Source organism: Sprattus sprattus, assembly GCF_963457725.1.
Source record: "Sprattus sprattus genome assembly, chromosome: 8".
NCBI classification, from domain to species: domain Eukaryota; kingdom Metazoa; phylum Chordata; class Actinopteri; order Clupeiformes; family Clupeidae; genus Sprattus; species Sprattus sprattus.
In genome coordinates, this window is record NC_137927.1 from 14904842 (window position 1) to 14923837 (window position 18996).

Sequence of the window (18996 nt, forward strand, 5' to 3'; positions counted from 1 at the left end):
AAATGTGCTCACTGCCTTTCAATATAAACAAAAAAGAACAGATATGATTGTCTCATAAAAAGATTTATTTATTTTTTTTGCCCAAATGTACAAAGGCAAGTTACAGTATTGTATAAAAAAGAAACATGGTAATGTACACTTTACATCAGAGGACAACTCCAGTAGGGGAAAGGTCAGCTGTGGTGGGAGTTAAAGAAAGGTGATGCATCTGGGGGAATGAATTTCAAAACAAAGCAATAATAAAAAAAGAAGCTGTAAACATCCTTTGTAAGTACCGATGACTGATACTTAGTGACAGACCCTCTAGTTTTGAGTGACAGAGGGGGTGTGAGTTTACCATGAGGGTTGGGGGAAGGGGTGGGGGTCAGATTCAATGCTGGGAAGCAAAACACCATGATAAAATAGTGCATGACTCCACCCAAATGGGTAAACATTGGACGTTTATCAATGTTTGCTTGCAAGAAAATATGGAAAAAAAAGAAAAAAAGAAATTAACACACCTCTTCCTCATATGATGGACAACCAAATCAAAACAAAAATAAATTATTAATCATTAAAGCGCTCAATGTATTTACCTCTGCAACTTCAAGGGTTTTTGTGATTAACAGAGAATGGTGGCTTTTCACTTTAAAACCAGATGTTTGATTTCTGTTCATCCTTGAAAAAAAAGTAATGCTTTATCATGCCTGTCAATATCAACTACTACTAAAGCCACTTCTTAGGAACATGTAACACACAGAATGACATTACAGCTCTTGATATATCCAGAACAAATTAGATGTGAAAAAACATACATAGGAACAGTCTAAGTATTACTCAACTCAGGGACTGTACTCTACAGCAGCCTATATATGGCAATGAACTGTTCATTTAGTGTCATAATCTCCTTGTCTTAATAAAACCAGCCACATCTGCATTCCACGGTTAGAATTTCAGTTTTAAGAAAGTGGAAAAATGAACATCAAATTCACTCCCTTAAACATGACAACACCATAATCTGGCCTTTTTGGGGGTAACTTCTTTAAGGCCAAATAATCAAACTTTACCACAAAAGCTATAATACTGCAAAAAACTATTCAACAAACATCAGATGGCAAGAATAATGTCAGTCAGCTCTAGTTTCTATTTCGCCTTGATGGTCAACAACAGTGGCAGCTCTGGACAACAGCTCAGCAGTCTGTCTCACTGGACGCACAACAATTTTAAAGAACCTGTACAGCCATGCGTAGAGGCAAGTGTTTACCCCTTTCCACTGGGTCTCCTATAGCAAGGTGACAAAAAATAACCCTAACAAAACAAATAATCAAATAGAAAAATAAAACGGGCTCAAAATGTGTTATTCTATATTTTTTTTAGGGGGGGGCTGTAAAACTGTAGAAGCCTTGAAATGTTGTCAGTTATACAAGGGGTTAATGGTTGTTTATAGCTTCACACATATTTCTGTCTGGCTGTACGTAGGTTCTGTAAATTGGTTCTGATAAAAACAAACCCTTCCTCAATATGGGGGTGGTAGACTGTGGTCATAGTGAGCCCAAAGTGAGCTGGGTGGAGAGCTTTAAAAATATATAAGTATATAGAAAAATGAATAGAATAGTAAAAATGAGAGAGCTGCTACAGTATTTGTGTAATCAACATTGGAAGGAGGGGGGTGTGGAAAAGAGGGCTAATGACAGAGATTGACTGAATGGTGATGGCAATCCAAAAAGCGTTAAAATTATACCTCTGTTCATTATATACAGATATCTTTCTGTCGGTGAAAGGAGGATGAAAACAAACATCAGCTATGGATCAGTGTGTATGAAGCTATGGATCAGTGTGCTTTGCCTGAGAGGATATTGTATATATATGGGATTTCATGCTAATTGACACCCTACTGGAGAAAACTGAAAACATGAAAATCTTACTCCTGGAGATAGAGGAAAACTGTAACTATGAACAGAGTTTTGAGTGGTTGTTTACAGAAAAAAAAAAAAAAAAAAAAAAATAAACAAAAAAAAAAACACTTTGTGTTACTAGTATTCACAGCACTTACACACAAGGTCTCCTTGAACAAATAGAATACAAGCTAAAATCTCGAGAGTTCTAACGGCTTTTTTTCCTGATGTCTTTTCCCTCCTCTTCACTGTGGGTTCCTCTGCTCTCCACCCGCTTAAAACACAGTCAACGTTTGGGGAGCTGCTTTTGGACCAGAGATGAACATCTGGTTCCATTTGCACTCTTTTCTCTCTCCGTAGTCAGCTAGACAAGTTTGCAGCGTTTCGTTTTTTTTTTGCCTTAAGAGACAATTCAGTGGGTCCTACTGCATTTACATCACGCACCACCCTGACTCTCACACGACGAGTCATCCACTCGCATTTACCTTAATGTCAACACAGTTAAAGGCAGAGTGTTGGTGTGACAAGAGTATTCGTCAGTGGTGGGATGTTGCCATTGAGCTGGAAGAGAGGCACGCGCTGAGGGGCACCAGAGGAGCTGAGAGTTTAATAAGCAGTGACTCCCAAGTCGTGAGAGAGATTCGTTTCCAATCCAAGAGAACAGAAAAAACACTTTGCTTCCTCCGAGGGCGACCTCCTTGTAGGTTCACTGCTTATCCAACCCAAGTGACAAATGAAGGACTAGTTAAGCTGTGAGTCGACAGAACCATGTACTGTGAGAACACTCCAAGTCAAGGCCGATCTTCAAGACTGGTTGGCAAAGGCTCAGTATCTGCTACGAGACAGCCCGACTCGAGCAGCAACAAGGGTAAGCTCATCTGTCACAGGTTGAACAGGGCATTAAGTCTGTTGAGGCAGCTAACCTGGTTTCATCATCAGTTTCAAATGAGCTACCAGCCATTCTTCAAAGCAAGAGGGAAATGAGAGAAAAAAAAGAAACAAAACAACAAAAAAAAGGACATAAAACAAAGTCTACGAAGTGCCATTAGTCATGCACCAAGGAACTGAAATCACTAAAAAAAAAAAAAATATGTATCAACATAACATCATGGACATGAACATAGTCTTTTGAGCTCAAGTGGCTAATGGCATATTTTGAAAAAAAAAAAGAATGACAACCAAAATAAAAAAGTCTTTAAGGATGTAGTGATGAGGACAATGTGTGTGTGTGCGTGTGCGAGCATGTCTGTGTGTATGTGTGTGTGTGTACGTATATGTTTGGGACCACATGCCGGACGCTGCCAGAGTCTATTCCAGTGTCCCTGCTGAATCTCCGAAGAGCAGCAACTCCAAAAATAAACGAGTTTCACTTTACCATACACATTTTTTTGTTTGTATTTGTGAGGATGCACACTGAAGAGCAAGGGCAAAATTTCAATCATTTCAACATGATAAACTGCTTTTTTTTTGTTCTTTTTTTTTTTTTCCTTCCGACTGTTTTTATTTATTATTTCAACCACAGCAAACCAGATTCCTCATCTCTGGCCTGCATTCTGCACGAGAAAAGGTATTCCATGAATCAAAGGCCAGACAGGCAATGGGATGGTCTCTTTTTTTCTTGCATGGCTTTTTGACAGTGCAGAATATAGTTCAGTGGCAGGCTGCTTTTGTCAGCGGAGAAAGATGGCTTTGAAACTGGTCTTGCGGTCCGCGTTGGGATCGGAGGTTATAGATGCTCGGAAACATCAGGTCTGCCACACATTCAGGCAGGAGGAAAAGAGAAAAAAATAAAAATATAGAAACACCATTCAACTGATGTCTAAATGAACTCCATATATGTCCCCATGTGAGCCAGTCACATGTACATTTGCGAGAGTGAGGTGGTGATGTCAGGTCTCCCTAGAGGGGTTGGGAAGAGAGATAGAAAACAATATTCACTCACAACTGTTGATACTGCAACCTTCATTTCATTTCTTATAACCTGCATAACACTGCCATCACAGTCAATAATCAATATACTAAAGTAGGGGCACTAGTGTACTAATGATTCCCCCATCATAGTTATCTTCATCACCCACCCACTAATCCTACCAACAATTGATATTATTTTATATTATTTACGTAAAGCCACTGCTTAATTGTTTACAACTGTGTGATGCTACCATTTTTATTCTGGTACTGTTGATTTTGACTATGTGCTGTAACGGGCCTGTCTTTATTCTGGTACTGTTGATTTTGACTATGTGCTGTAACGGGCCTGACCTTGCAGTACTGTGCGCAACTTGGAATTTGAGAGAAAGCAGGACTTTGTTTAAAACGTTAAGGAAAATATGGTCCTAATCTTCCAAAGAATCTAGAGTGAAAGTCATACTGCATGTTCTGTTGAAAATCCTGCTTCCCTTACTGCTGTACAGCTGAATGACACGATTAAAACACTGAAACTGAAATAGAATTTTGACTATGTGCTGTAACGGGCCTGTCTTTATTCTGGTACTGTTGATTTTGACTATGTGCTGTAACGGGCCTGTCTTTATTCTGGTACTGTTGATTTTGACTATGTGCTGTAACGGGCTTGTCTTTATTTTGGTACTGTTGATTTTGACTATGTGCTGTAACGGTTCTGTCTTTATTCTGGTACTGTTGATTTTGACTATGTGCTGTTACGGGCCTGACCTTGCAGTACTGTGCGCAACTTGGAATTTGAGAGAAAGCAGGACTTTGTTTAAAACGTTAAGGAAAATATGGTCCTAATCTTCCAAAGAATCTAGAGTGAAAGTCATACTGCATGTTCTGTTGAAAATCCTGTTTCCCTTACTGCTGTACAGCTGAATGACACGATTAAAACACTGAAACTGAAATAGAATGATTAACTTGTGAACAGTTACAATTATGTTATATCAATAAAACATTTATAAATGTTAGCACTTAACCTGATCTATGGGGGTCCACAATAAGAAATAGGACTTATTTTGGCTATCATGTATTCCTCCAGTAACACTATTCTGTAAGCTCTTTATTCGAAGACAGAAATAGGAATCACTAGATTACATGTTTACGAAATGCATTATGTCATGCCCTAAACCCATTATCATCTACATGACCCAGATACCAACAATAGCCCTGTTAACACATAATTCATGTTACAACAATGCAATCCGAGTCTGCCCAATATGTAGCCAACCAAGTGACTTCAGTCTGATATGGAGTGCACTAGGTTGTGTCTCAGCCATATCGTTCCACCAGAGGTCAGTGTGAGCTGACGTTTCTCTGAGTGCTGCAGCCAAACTCAGTGTTTTGGTACAGTGACTATTTCTCTATGCCTGTCCTGAAAAGACCTGGCTTCAACTGGGGAGATGGGGTTGCATTGGTTATGCATGAAAAAAATCAACTAAATTAAAGCAAATCATTCTGAATGATCATGTGGAGAGGCACTGAAATGCCACTTAATGGAAAACTCAATTAAAGACACCCAATGGAATAATGCAAAGAGGTTGGTTGGTCATTGCCAATGCATACTGTGTGGCTAGGCTTTCAGTTAGAGCAAAAAACATGTCCTTATCCAAAGTCCTGGTCATCTCTTGTGTTTTTGTGTTTGCCTTACCGTTCTCACCTCCGTGCAGGCGGATACAGTGAGGGAGCTGAGGTTTGCTGGCTGGCGACGATGGCAGATGACGACAGACCTGTTGGGGCAATAGAGCATGTCAGTGCTCCTGCAGCACATGGCTAAGCATTCGTTTAAGTTGATGCAGGTTCATTGCTGCTCTATTTGGCTCAGCTTTCAGTTATTCTGCACGGCGACCATAACATCAATTTCACTGACCTGTGGCGTAGGAGAGGTCATACTGCAAGGGGTATCCGAGGTGGTGATGAGAGGGCATGACGCGCTGCGAAGGGGAAGAGCGCGGCCTATCCAGGTCCCTCTCTCTCTCCCGGTCTCTTTCTCTATCCCGGTCACGGTCCCGGTCCCGCTCCCGATCTCGCTCGCTGCCTCCACGCTCTCGTTCGTGTGACGGCGGCTTGTCTCCAACAGTGGGGGACTTGCTCTTGTACTGGCTTGCGTGTTGGTGGAGAATGTCCAGAGCTTTGGACTCTGATGCTGCCTTGCTGCTCACGGTTGGACTAGCGCGGGACTTCTCTCCTTCCTCGCCGGTATTCACCTTCCCACCATATGGGGAGAAGGGATATCCCGCTGACAGATAGGAGCCTGCGGAAATGATTGAGAATGACTGTGATTATGAGATCTGTCACACGACATTAGATCAGGGAGGGCATGCTACAGCTAGGCATAACACAGCACTCTGACAAGTCTGCTCATCCATTGTTTACCTGGGTAGTTCTGCATCATAACCGAAGACATGCCTCTGTATCCAGGGTGATTGGGGTCATAACCCTGACTGTAGGGGTAGCCATGCATGTATGGCACGTATGGCTGGTGTTGAGCCAAGGAAGGGGGGAACTGCATGTGTGTGTTCGGTCGAGGGTCTTTCTGAGGCCCTCTGTGATCCTCAGAGGAGGCGACTGAAGTTCGGGGATCAGGGCAGTCTTTGCCTTCTTCTTTGTTGGGCCTGGGCCTCTCATCCTTGCACTTACGCTCTCGTTCACGATCCTCCTCCATCTGTTGCTTCTGCGCATCTGGGAACTTGTTGGGGTAGACATAAGCATCCTGAGAAAAGGAAAAACCATAGCGTAAGACATATGACAAAGCAAAGACAGTGCTTGTGATGCATGCACATTCACAAAAACACATTTAAAAGGTTTCTCATTACCTGTCTGTACGACAGTGCTTGTGATGCATGCACATTCACAAAAACACATTTAAAAGGTTTCTCATTACCTGTCTGTACGACAGTGCTTGTGATGCATGCACATTCACAAAAACACATTTAAAAGGTTTCTCATTACCTGTCTGTACGACAGTGCTTGTGATGCATGCACATTCACAAAAACACATTTAAAAGGTTTCTCATTACCTGTCTGTACCACATGGCCTGGTCCATGCCTGGCTGTCTGCCTGACTCCATGCTTGTCTTCGGCTCCTCTTTGCCATGGTGTCCTCCCTCACTCAGCTTCATCTTGAGGCCCTCGGCTTGCTGGGAGGCCATTTTGGACTCTTCACCCTTGGGGATGATGACAGACTTGTTGCCCTCCATAGAGGAAGTAGCGTCTTTCTGCTTGCCACACAACGGCTGAGATTTACCCAAGTCAGACATGCTCGGAGCTTTTGAAAGAGCAGGGGGCCCTGAAGCCTTCTGCTTCCACTCCTCCTTAACTAACTGACCTTCCCTCTCCTTTGAGGGTGTCTCTGATGACTTCTTCTCTACAGCCCGGTGCTGCTCAGCCACCTGCCTCTGCCGCTCCTCATACTGTTGCCGGTAAGCAGGGTTGGTGTTCATCAGATGGTTATGGTAAACTTGATCTGTATATCCGTAAGGTGGTATGTAGTACTGGTTGTAGTAGAGAGGCTGCATGTACATATTGGAGCGTTGCTGAATGACTGAGGGCTGCTGCTGAGGGTGCTGTGGCTGCTGTTGGCCTTGGGCGCAGAGCTCAGCCTTGCGCTCATCATGCAGCTCTAGCTTTCCCTTCTCCTCGCTCTGGTGCTCGGAGTCCTCTTCTTTCTTGATCTTCACACTTGGGCCTTCTACCATTGGGCCACCAGTGTTAGCAGCACCTGGGCTTGGGTTGGTGTAGTTGGGGGAATAGTAGTTCTCGTAGCTGGTATAGTATGGAGACTCCTTGTTAGGAGGCTGGCCAGCAAAGAGGGCCTTCTTGGCTCCCTCCCTCACGGCTTGTTCTTCAGCCTTGTTTTTCATTCCCTCGAGCTTTCCTTCCCCATCCTCTCCAGCATCTGAGATGTCAGAATAGGCTGGGCTGTTAGTCTTCACTGAAGAATTGTCAGCCCCATTCTGGGTGACCATATGCAAGGGATTTAGAGGTGGCCCTACCCCACCACTCTCAATCCGACTGGCCACACCAATGGATGGACTGGGGGCATTGTCCGAGAAGCTGTAGATCTTATCTGCCTCAGCCTTGATGCTGGCCAGGCGACTCTGGTGTGGGTCGGAGCCATTCAGGAGGCTGTCGCTCTTGCCTCCAGGGTCTGAAGATTCTGAGTATGGACTCTTTCCCCCATCAGGCCTTCCTGTTTTACCAGATGGCTTAGGACTGTCAGCCTCCTTCCCTGGATCCTTCTTTTTCTTATCTTTCTTCTTCTTATCCTTGGAGCCACTCATAGCAGGGCTCATAGCAGAGGGATCTCCCATGGCTGAAGGCTTGGGCTGTATAGCTTTCAGCTGAGGGCTCTTGGGGATACCCTGCATTGTTGAGCTCATTCCTTGGCCAGGGTTGCCTGGGCTTCCACCTGGGAAAGGTGAGGCTTGCAGCGAGTACATCTGTTGAGGTGGTATAGTTTGAGGCAGGGGCCTAGATGATTTAATGTTCTTCTGCTGTAGCTTGTCAGACTTGGCACTATTGCTAGACTTTTTAGATTTGTCCTTGTCTAGGCTTTTCTTGTCCTCCACTCCATCATTGCTTGCCTCATCAGTCAGACAAGGGCCATCTTCACAGCCATCCATGGGTGTACCACACGCCTCTGGATCCACATCCCCATTCCTCTTTTTGTTACTCTGCTTAGAACCAAACTTCCCCGGGGAAGGAGATGGGCTCTGAGCATCAAATCCCCTCCCTTTTGGCGTCACAGATCGAGCTGGGGAGAGAGAGCCTTTCTGAGAGATAGAGGCTCCATTGCATCCTCCTGATTCAGGATGCAGAGTTGAGTCTTCCCCATACTCACTATCCCCATCCATGTCCAGTTTGATGTCATCATCATTGTGAGCACGAGCCTGATGGTACTTCAAGCCATTAATGTGCTTGTATTTCTTGTTGCAGTTGGGGTGTGGGCAGTCAATGAGCACTGGAGAGGTACAGTTGCGGTCTAGTGGAGGGGGGAGTGACTCTGTCTTGATGTTTGGGATAGGCATGGTAAGAGGTCCCCCTCCACTACTGGAGTTTGTGCGCATGCGTTTGTTGCCCTTGGTGTCTTCAGAACTTGAGTTCGGCTCCATGTCGGAGGCAGGCTTACTCTTACGTTTGCCTGCAGAGGAAGGGCTTGCCTTGACATCCTCTGTGTTGCTGTTGGGTGGGGTTCGGCGCTCCGAAGAGTTCTGGCTGCCACGACGACCCTTGCTATTGGAGCCTGCACGGGTCTTGCTATTGTTGCTGCCCTTGTTGTCAGAGGAGTTGCTGTTCTCATTCACTGGCGTGTTGGTATTGGGCCTCATCCTCTTCCCACGGCCTCTACCATTTCTCATCTCCAAGTCACTAGTCGGAGACTCACAAAACCTGGCAAAAATAAAAACAAAATCATTAACACAAAAATGTATATAAATCAGAACCGACAAAACAATAAAGAAAAGCTTTGAAACAGGTAATAATGTGTATTATGTCTGACAATTCTAAATCGAAAACCTATTAGCGTATACAACACTCTTACGGAAATACAATTAGGGAAAACTGCCGATGGCAATAACTATAACAGTAACACAAATGGTCACAATTATAAGTATTATTATGATCATATTGAATCCCTTCCATGATGCGATGTATCTAGTGGAGAAGAAAAGCAACTAGATGTAAAAAGAGGAATGAATATCATATCTGGTGAATGAAGAGAACAATTTAGCCATTTTCTCAAAACAATTCAGCTTCCCACTGAGTCTCTCCAGGGTTAGTGATAAAAAATCTGGCAGGAACACATCTTTATGTCCACAACTCTTTATATATCAAACCTAGGTGCAAAACTGTACTTCAACGCGTTTTCACTGAGATGATTTATGAATATTGGCTCCTATTTCTGGAATATGTCACTCCGAAGTCATCTTGTTCTCATACTGTAACCATTTGTTTTTTTAAAGATCCCAAAGGTCTAAAAAGCACTATGTAAGTCTGCCATGACAGATTAGATGCAAAGGGTATTTCACATTCACACATCTCTAGTGAGAGGCGAGGCGCGGCTCAAAGATGAAATTGTCGCTGAGGTACGCAATAAAATAGGCACTCTCATAAAAATCTTTTTAAGGCAAGAGGAAGCAGTGAGAACAAATTACTAGGAGTTATAGAGTTGACACCTGACATATCAGCTAAGCTCTGAGCAAACTCCAACTTTTGAATAGATGGCTGCTGTGTAATACAAGTATGCCTTATTCTGAAAAGTCATTCCAAAATCCCATCTCCCAATTTATCTACCACTTACTGCACTATCCAGATACGACTTAAATATCTTTACACAGTAAAATAGACAAAACTCAGATAGAACATAATCCATGTACATTTTCTTGAATCATATATAACGGTGGTTGGCACATAGTTAATGCACTATAAATAAATAGGAAGTGCTGTGGTCGGCAACCATTTTGTGTAAGGGGGATAGCAATGAACATAACTCATCAACTAAAATATTTTTCCCCCTGCATACATCAAAATATAACGATAACCTTATATTTGTGAATACATTTAGCCCAATACTAATGAACAACATAATTAGGTTTAACAGCAGCAGGAAAGAACGTAATAAGCAAGAGCCCTGATCTTGTAAAAATCTACAACACATATTTATCAACAACACACATCATTGAGTCTGATTACAACTAGGTTAAAACTCTCACATAAAGGCATTTTTTTTAAAGCAACTAATAGTATCATCAGTAAAAGAAAAACAGCGCACCAATCATGGCAAGCACAGTTAATGCTCACCAACATCAGACTAGAATATTAATCTGTGAAGTTCAAAGACCGCCCCACTCCAGCTTGTTAACTGGCATGCTGACTACGGAGACATGTAATTGCAAGTACTGATTGTAATGAGGCTTTTGGCTCTAACTCTACGCGCCTCTCGAAAACAAAGGAGGTGTCACTCATTCTTGCACAAAGGAATTGCTAATATGAAACCCTTTTAAAGCATGTTCACCAGGATTGGTGTTAAGGGGGGAGAAGTAACATATTGGACATTTTGAAAACAGAGTGTGACTGGCCAATCATGTTAGTTTACCTTGGAGGTGCCCAGTCATGCCGGGTACAATCCAGCAGCGTCCCGACATACGTCTTATTCCTCCAGGTCACGTTCACCACCAGCATGCCTGAAACAGGACAAAAAGCACAAGCCAGTAAATAAAGAGTGTAAGGACAGATAAGCTTTTATTTCACACTGCCTTCATGGCACTCTGGTTCGTTCTCCCAAGCATGTAACTCATCTCCGTCGTGCTTTCTTTCTTCCTCCCCTTTCCTCATCCACACAGGCTTCAGGCAGACTCTCGACTCTCCATTATAATAGATCAAACAGAGGTTTCCAAGGGCAGCCCTCTCACGGCAGCCTTTTCTATTTCCACAGTGCAGCTCATGACTTTGGCGGCTGAGAGCCTCTACACGGCACAGTGAATCATTTATATGTAAAATGATTTGATGGTGTCCTCCACGCGACTTTGCTGCAGAGTGCGAAGAGAGCAAAAATGAGAGGAGTAGGGAAAGAGAAAGAGAACAAGAGAAAGTGGTATACGAGCACTGTGGAAACAGCTGAATTTCTTTTTTTTCGCCTGGTGTTCAATAAGTCTCTTGTTCAACACCGTGTGGTTCAGCTGAGGCGTGTCCTTTAGATGAGCTTTGCTTTATTTGCACCCACCCAATCAATACCGGCTAGGCTACAGAAAGTGACAGTCACTGCTGAGACTCAACTTAGTGGTATAGGATTTTGTCGGGGAGGCAGGAGGAGGAAAGAGGGGCAAGGCTTTTGGCAGGCTCCCCTTATTGTTACAAGAGACCTTTTTTCAACCTCCACCCTCCCCCCTTCTGATTTAGTCAGCAGAGCATGCTCCTTCAGCAGATGTCTGGGCCATATTTCTGTACGAGTTGAAGGATTAATTAAGATTTACTGTTCAGGCCACTTGGTAGACAACAACTTAGCACTTCTGCCAGGACAGCTGACCAACAAACAAACAAGGATTCTCCTGCCATCCTCCATCAACTGGAAAACACCTTAAGCTCTAAAGGTCCTTTGAGTGTTTTCTCACATTAGATTAGGGGAGCTTGTCATTACGTGGAGTGCCTTGGCCATGCTTCCTCCTCCTCCACATGCTCATCCGTGACCCAAAAGCCCTGCTGATCCATACAATTCAATTGGGCTGATCTCTCAGGTCCCTGGAATAACCCCTCTGAGCAGTCCAGAGAATTCTGTTTAAATATTTACATCAGGCTTTGAATGATTAAGGGTCCTGGAATCTGCACTGTCTTTTCCCATATCTTTTTACTTCCTTCTAGACGGAGCAAAAAGAGACACTGCCAAAAAAAGCAAATTATGCTTACATGACCCACCATGGAACTACAAATTCCAAAAGGCAAACCCACAAAGGTGAGCAGCCAGTGACCAACAATAATGCCATGGCTGTCCAGTAAAAGCTCATTTGGGAGAGTCATTCTTCTTGGTTTTGCAAGGGGAAATCAAATGAGTGGAATCATTGGAGCACCCCATTCAATTTCGGTCAGACATGTCATGTCAAATAAGCCTTGCTTAACAACTTGCTAATAAGTGCTCCATGCAATTTAATGTCTCTTATTCCAGACCATGGCTGCATATAAGGGCAATTATTAGGTGGCAGTCTTTTCACCAGATCCAATCTAGCCTAATCTTGAGGGCCAATACAAAAAAAAATAAAGAGAAATGCCCAGCTAGAAAACAAGCAAAACCATGAATACACTGAAAACATTTTCTTTGGTTTTAGTGCACTGTCTAAAATAAAAAACTGTGATGAGTGGCCTTACCACATATTTTTTTTAAGTGCCATACAGATATGACAATACACTGACAAGACAGTTCAGTGACAATCATCCTGATGCAGCCTGCCCTCAAGGGTATACTGAAAGTCCGTCTGAATCAGAGCAGAAATCTGTCTGATTGTTGGAGGACGTTTTATGGGTCATCTATAAATACAAGTGCTATGCAGCAGCCTGGTCTCAAAGGGACAACCCGGTGGTACACGCACGCAGGCTAGAAATGACTCGCCTCCTATCCATTTGGATTTATCTAAACAACCAACATAGTGTGCATTATAAATGGTAGGCTATCCATCATTGATCTTTTGACTTTGCTCAATTGTGTAACAGACATCTGGAGGGCTAAGGCCTGCAGTAAGAGGGTTGACATCAGGGCAACTGGCTGGCTGGCTGGCTGACTGGATGACTGACTGACTGACTGACTGCTGCTCAATTTCCCTGGCATTCAGCCTCTCTGCAAAGGCCCTCAAGGCTGCATTTCCAGAGCAATAAACTTTCTTCCCATTTAACAGCTGACATTTGCTAGGTATGGCATGGAAGCTTTGTGAGGACCGATACCACACCGCTGTGACCCTGGGCTCACTGCGGTATCCTGATGTAGAGACTTGTTTTGGAAGAGCGTGCTTCTAAAACGAGCTCACTCACTGTGTCTTCTCATTTTCATTCATTTTGCAAGCGTCTAGCTGTCCAACTTTGACCTCTCTATGATTGTGGCAGATTTGTCTGTCTCTCCTCTCTCCTTTTATTTTCCATGGAGAGCAGAGCAAGAAAGTAGGGGAAAATATGTTTTCCTTTCCAGCAGGGTTTTCAGTGTCACCTGATGATTAACACTTTGGCTATGGCGCGGCTTGGAGAGTCCTCCACACAAACATTTAATCAAAAAATCATAAATAAATAAAAACAAGCAACTAATTAGATCACTGGATAGAAAAACTGGAAACTGGAGGTGTGCCGTCATGGGCTACTATTAGGATAACACTTTTAGTGTTTTTTTTTCTTTCTCTCAGCTAACCAATAATGACACAAAACTAGAGTCTGATGTATTACTTTACAATGCCTTATTCAAGCCCCCGTGGATTGTATATTAGAAAACACATAATTCAAAGAATATTGAGTGATTTTTACTGCACCCTGGAAAAACAAGGACATTTCTTTTTTTTACCAGTCAGTCATTGGAAAGATCTCATTTGCTTCTGAATTGCCAGGCAGCTCAAGTGCTGTCTTTTTAAGGCACTCCAGGGGAAAGACAAGACAAGCGGTGCCCTCACAGCACGCCTGGAAAGGGGCTTGAAACAAGAGCTCCAAATTAAACCCTAGCCAAAGGACGGCGGTAACATAGCAACGATGTGCTAATAACGAGGAATAAGATCCATTGAAATGAGAACGCAACATGACAACAAAGGCAGATCTCTCACGATAATAAGGGGCCTTGATTCATTTATTAGATTACATTTTTAGAGCAGAGTGATTCTTCAGCCTTTTTCAGACCATCTTAAAACGAGCCAAATAGTAAAATAGACCAATGCACCAAGATAAAAACACAAAATACTACTCCTAATATTACCAGAATCCAGCAATTGTGACGAAGCCTGATTGAGAAACCTTACCAAACCTCAAACAGCAACATAAACCACACTGGCATACTGCCTGGAGATACTTTAAGAATATATGTGACCCTGCAGCAAGAAAATGTGGGTCTGCTGGGCTTTGCTTCTCTGAGAGGCTGACACACTACAGAAAGAAGGAGAGAGAGAGAAAAAAAAGAAAAAACACATCTCAAAGAGACTTTTATCTGAAAGATGCATTCTCTGCTAAAGGATGCCTCTGTGCTCTGCTTTCCACCCACATGAGTGTGCCACTAAGATACCAATCTGTCTGCTGTTCGAGTTGAGAAACCCAGACTTCAAACAAGTGGCACACTGGTACTCACCAAAGCAACAGAAACCCTTAGTAAACCCAGAACCTATGGAGCACTGAGCCATTGTTGGGAACATTACAAGGCTATAGAGGTCTATAGTGGCTCTCATTTTCCTGCACAGCTATACAGAAGTACAATATCATATATTAATCTGGCTAGTCAAAAGGAATAGTATTTCCCACATTGTTATACAGACATCTGTCTGGGTGGTGTAAGCCTACTGTTTCATACTGCTCTTGTTAGAAGTACTGTTTTTTTGTTATTTAATTTATATCTTTTTATGCAATCTGAACATAATAAGCACCAGCGCTGTGATTCCATTTCATATACAAGCAAGTATGAGGCCCATTTCAGGGCATCTGGGTTTTGGTGTTACAGTTTTAATGACTTCTGTTTGCTAGCATTTATCAGAATGGTTCTGTGCTGTGCTGTCAAAGTCGATCACTATCCAAAATCCACAGTTCCCAAAATGACTTGATCTTAACCACAGACACGAGAACTGTTTCCAATTTGGGTTCTTAACGGTTCCGACCTCACGACACATTGATTCTCTACTATGACCAGACCAACCATAACCACCAGTGCTTTATATGAACTTGCTGTTTATTTGTTGTAACACTGGACACACTGTAGTGCAGTGCTACACAAACCAACACCTCCCTAACAGCAATTAAGTGCTACATCAGACTAACCCTGACCTACATAACCAGGGACCACATCATTTCCATACAACCTACAACCCTCCATTATAATTTGCTGCAGAGATGAAGGAACTTGTTTTCTTTGAAACCAACAGCGAATAAACAGCCTTGCTAGAGGCTACGCTGACTGAATTGTGCAGGACAGATTAAATATCAGAGTGAAACCGAGAGGTAAGCTGACACAGGCCTGCTCTCTCCATCTTGTGAGAATGAACCAGGTCTTGCACTAGTAGCTAGAGGGCCACAAACCCCTGCATATACAGAGCCTTGTTCTCTCCATCGCTCTCAACCCTGCGGTGGCTCTCCCCACTACAGGAACAGAATAAGTGCAGCTGGCTGCCAGCACACACACAAACACAAACACACACACACACACACACACACACACACAAACACACAAACACACACACACGAACACCGCCTGCATCACTGACGAAGACTGGGTGAGTCAGACATGCTGTGCCCACAGCAGGCGAGAGAGAGAGGAGAACATTCAGACAGGCAGAGCGTTTGGAATGCTGATGAAGCTGCCCACCCCCCACCCCCTTCTTTATGCGCTGCCTTTTTAGAGACCAACCAGGACACCACAGATAAGCTGCTGGACTTTCCTGGCTGCCAACGAGCGAGAACGTGCTCTTGTGTTTCTTGGCACGGTCACTTTGTAGAGCTCAATCATGGCTGATTGTTTCTCATAATTACCCTTAGGCATTTTTAGATTGTGTTTTTGAATAGGCAGTCCTGCAGTGGCATTACTAAAATAACCCTTTCAGAATTACTAAGGCAAACATCACAAAAAATAATATGTTTTGGCCGGGACATAAGAGGCCAAAGCATGCAAGTGTTGTGCTCTGTTATGGTGACTAAAGCTTGGTTCTTTTTATTTCCTGGTTTCCTGCATTATCTCTCTGACAAGTGCCTTTAGTAGCCCACTGAGCATGTGAACAACCAACAGGAAATGGAGGTTGGAGTTGGCCGAAAGGCCACATGCTCTAACCATAATACGGCTAATCGGCATCAATTAGAGAAATTACCAAACAGATAGATAGCCCTACAAAACAACACGTCAAAACAGCCACTCACCATCCTCTGTCTCCTGCCAGACGATGCCCTCCAGGTTGACGCTGGTGCCGGGCTCGCAGGGGCCCAGGCACTCTGGCTCGGTGGCCAGGGACACTTCAGCCGTGTTCACGGCCACAGAGCGCGTGCGCACCATGATCTGCTCGCATGGCGAAGCAATGTCAGTGGCCGTGCCCACAGGCGCCAAGAGGTGGAGCGGGGGCGGGGCCGGCGTGGAGACGGGAGACTCCATCTGTGAAAGGGGGAGAGAGAGAGGGTAAATATAGGACACCTTCACAAAAATACTGCACATAAACAGAGATCTTGAGATAGTGCTGAGCGGAGGAAAAAGCCCAGCGAGAGGAAGCCAGAGCAGCACAGAACTGCTTGAGTGACAACTGGAGAGTGTCGCTACTCTGGCTGCCCTCAGTTTGGGGAGAACACAGGATTGCTGTTGAAGCCTCCGTTGAGTGAGGTTAGAGCCCTTTTCCTCCCTGGCCCTGCCGGATCTGATAAAAAGAGCGGGAGGAATGCCTTTGAGGTCCGGGCTAAGAGGAGAAGAGGTACGGCGGTCTTTACTTGCCACACAGTACGATCTCTGACACCACATCATGTCATGGTGTGATCACTCACTAATTCATTCAATTAAGGGGTTGGCTGTGGTGAAGGAGAGTGGTGGAACAGACTGCCAGGCCTCTGTAATTGAATCCACCTGCACTGTGTGGGTATGTGTGTGTAGAAAGATACTTAAAATCACACACACACACACACACACACACACACACACACACACATACATACATACATACACTCTCCATCTCTTGCTCTGATTTTAACTACACAGCATGTAGACACCAAGCTTGGTGCTCATTATTTGTTGCAGCCAACTTAAAATGCATGAATTCATAACCTGGAGAGGCACAAAATGAAAGAGCTAATTAAATTGGGCAGAAAAGTACTGCACGCTCAGTGAAGTAAGCAGATAAGGGACAACCCCAATAGAGGACTGAGCGTGAGTGTGTGTCTGACAAAATAATATATAATGTGAAGAAAGAACAAATATCTGATATTTCAAGCCTTTTGGAAAGTTAGAGACATGTGTTTATTTGCCCAATTAAAATAAAGATCTTTAAAGGTTAAAGTCCCTGAGGCATTCGATTTCAATAACAGCTTTATTATGCTATCAGCAGTAGAACTGCATGAATAATTACTTGTGGCGAAAGAGCCTGACAATTTAATCACGGAGTGTGTGGATGACTCGTGAATAACAAGTGTATTACCCCTTGAAACCCTTGAAGTATTTATATCTCACATGACAATGTGGCATGCGGATATGATCAGCAATGCAAATCATAGGAGAGATAAGAGTATTTAAGGGATGGGCTGTGGAGATGTCTTTCTGCATTTAAACTACATACACTTTTGGGTGGATCAACAAACAACTGCTGTGAAAAAAAGCTGGTTGGTAAACTAGCAATTAGGATTCATTTGTGCAGCTAGCTTTTCATTTCACATTTAAGAGCTCACATTTTCATCCTAAATGAAACTTAACTATTTTTTCCTTTACAAAACAGAAAATGATTCATATTTTATGTCTTTACTCCTGTGGTGCATTTCTAACCACCATGATGCAGTTAGCCTTCAGACTAATTCAAACATCGGTGCTGTTGGCAGATTAGCATCCAAATATTAACCAGCTTGTATGGTAAAATAAATGACGAAAGAGATGACCTTTGGAGAAAATAAAAAGCAAAGAAAGTGAAGGTCTCTGATCATAGTAGGCTACGTGTAAAGATATCCATGAGTCGCAGCAAGCAAATTGTCTCAAAATAGAGTATATAAAATAGTTTTCACCTAACATACACCAAAGCAGTTCATCTCTTTTCAGTGCATGTCCTGCACAATCTATTTTCAGAGAGCTTCACCAGAAATGGCTGTATGCTTGCACTGCACACTGACAAAAACCTCTGGGGAATCCTGTCTGGTCAAACACAAGCTTAGTGCTGGACAATCAACTGAATCTCTGTAGAATGCCAAACTCTGGCCGCATGTCAAATCTGCTCCGCACCGAAAAACAGAACAGTGATTTGTACAGTTTCTTACTGTGTTCTGATTCCCTGCTCAGAATCCGTCCCCAACTATCCTAAATACAAATGATTCAAGTGTATTCTGCTGCTTCCAACATGGAAAACCTTATAGCTGTTTTTTTTAAAAGGCTTAGTTTGTCCACTTAATCTTCGCGCTAACTGCCTTCAACGAATATTGACAAAGCACTGCAGGGTGGCACAGTGTAGCAACATGAAGGAACCAAAGAGCATCCATATTCTCACCGGCTGTGAAATGGAAGACTGTATTCCCTAGCCCTCCTTCGCTATACTGAATCCCTGAGTGGGAGCTATGACTCATTCTGCACCGTGACATATTGTGAGGCTAATGAGCCAGATGAGATGGCTGAGAAGGTGGGGGTTTGTGTGTGTGGGGGGTGGGGTGGGGGATCAACCAGGAAGCACTAAATGAAATGGATTTCACATATGGCACTAACATGCCTCCTGCATTTCTCCCCCAGCACTCTCCAAGAAGGGCAACACAAGCCCATATAAAATTCGATCCTATGTGAGTGGAGATC

The 18996-nt window shown here is 43.5% G+C and overlaps 1 protein-coding gene across 1 annotated transcript in view; it reads right to left on the minus strand.

The window, feature by feature from the left end:
• Positions 1–1152: 1152 nt before the first annotated feature.
• Positions 1153–18996, minus strand: part of znf609b (zinc finger protein 609b) — a gene marked incomplete at its 5' end in the record, with an annotated part of 54133 nt that continues 36289 nt past the window's right edge. The window contains 7 exons of the mRNA XM_080843386.1: positions 1153–3773; positions 5476–5554; positions 5695–6078; positions 6201–6537; positions 6845–9215; positions 10921–11008; positions 16395–16623. Of these exons, the coding sequence (XP_080699512.1) occupies positions 5481–5554; positions 5695–6078; positions 6201–6537; positions 6845–9215; positions 10921–11008; positions 16395–16623 (3483 nt within the window). The 3' untranslated portion in view covers positions 1153–3773; positions 5476–5480. The remainder of the gene's footprint in view (positions 3774–5475; positions 5555–5694; positions 6079–6200; positions 6538–6844; positions 9216–10920; positions 11009–16394; positions 16624–18996) is intronic.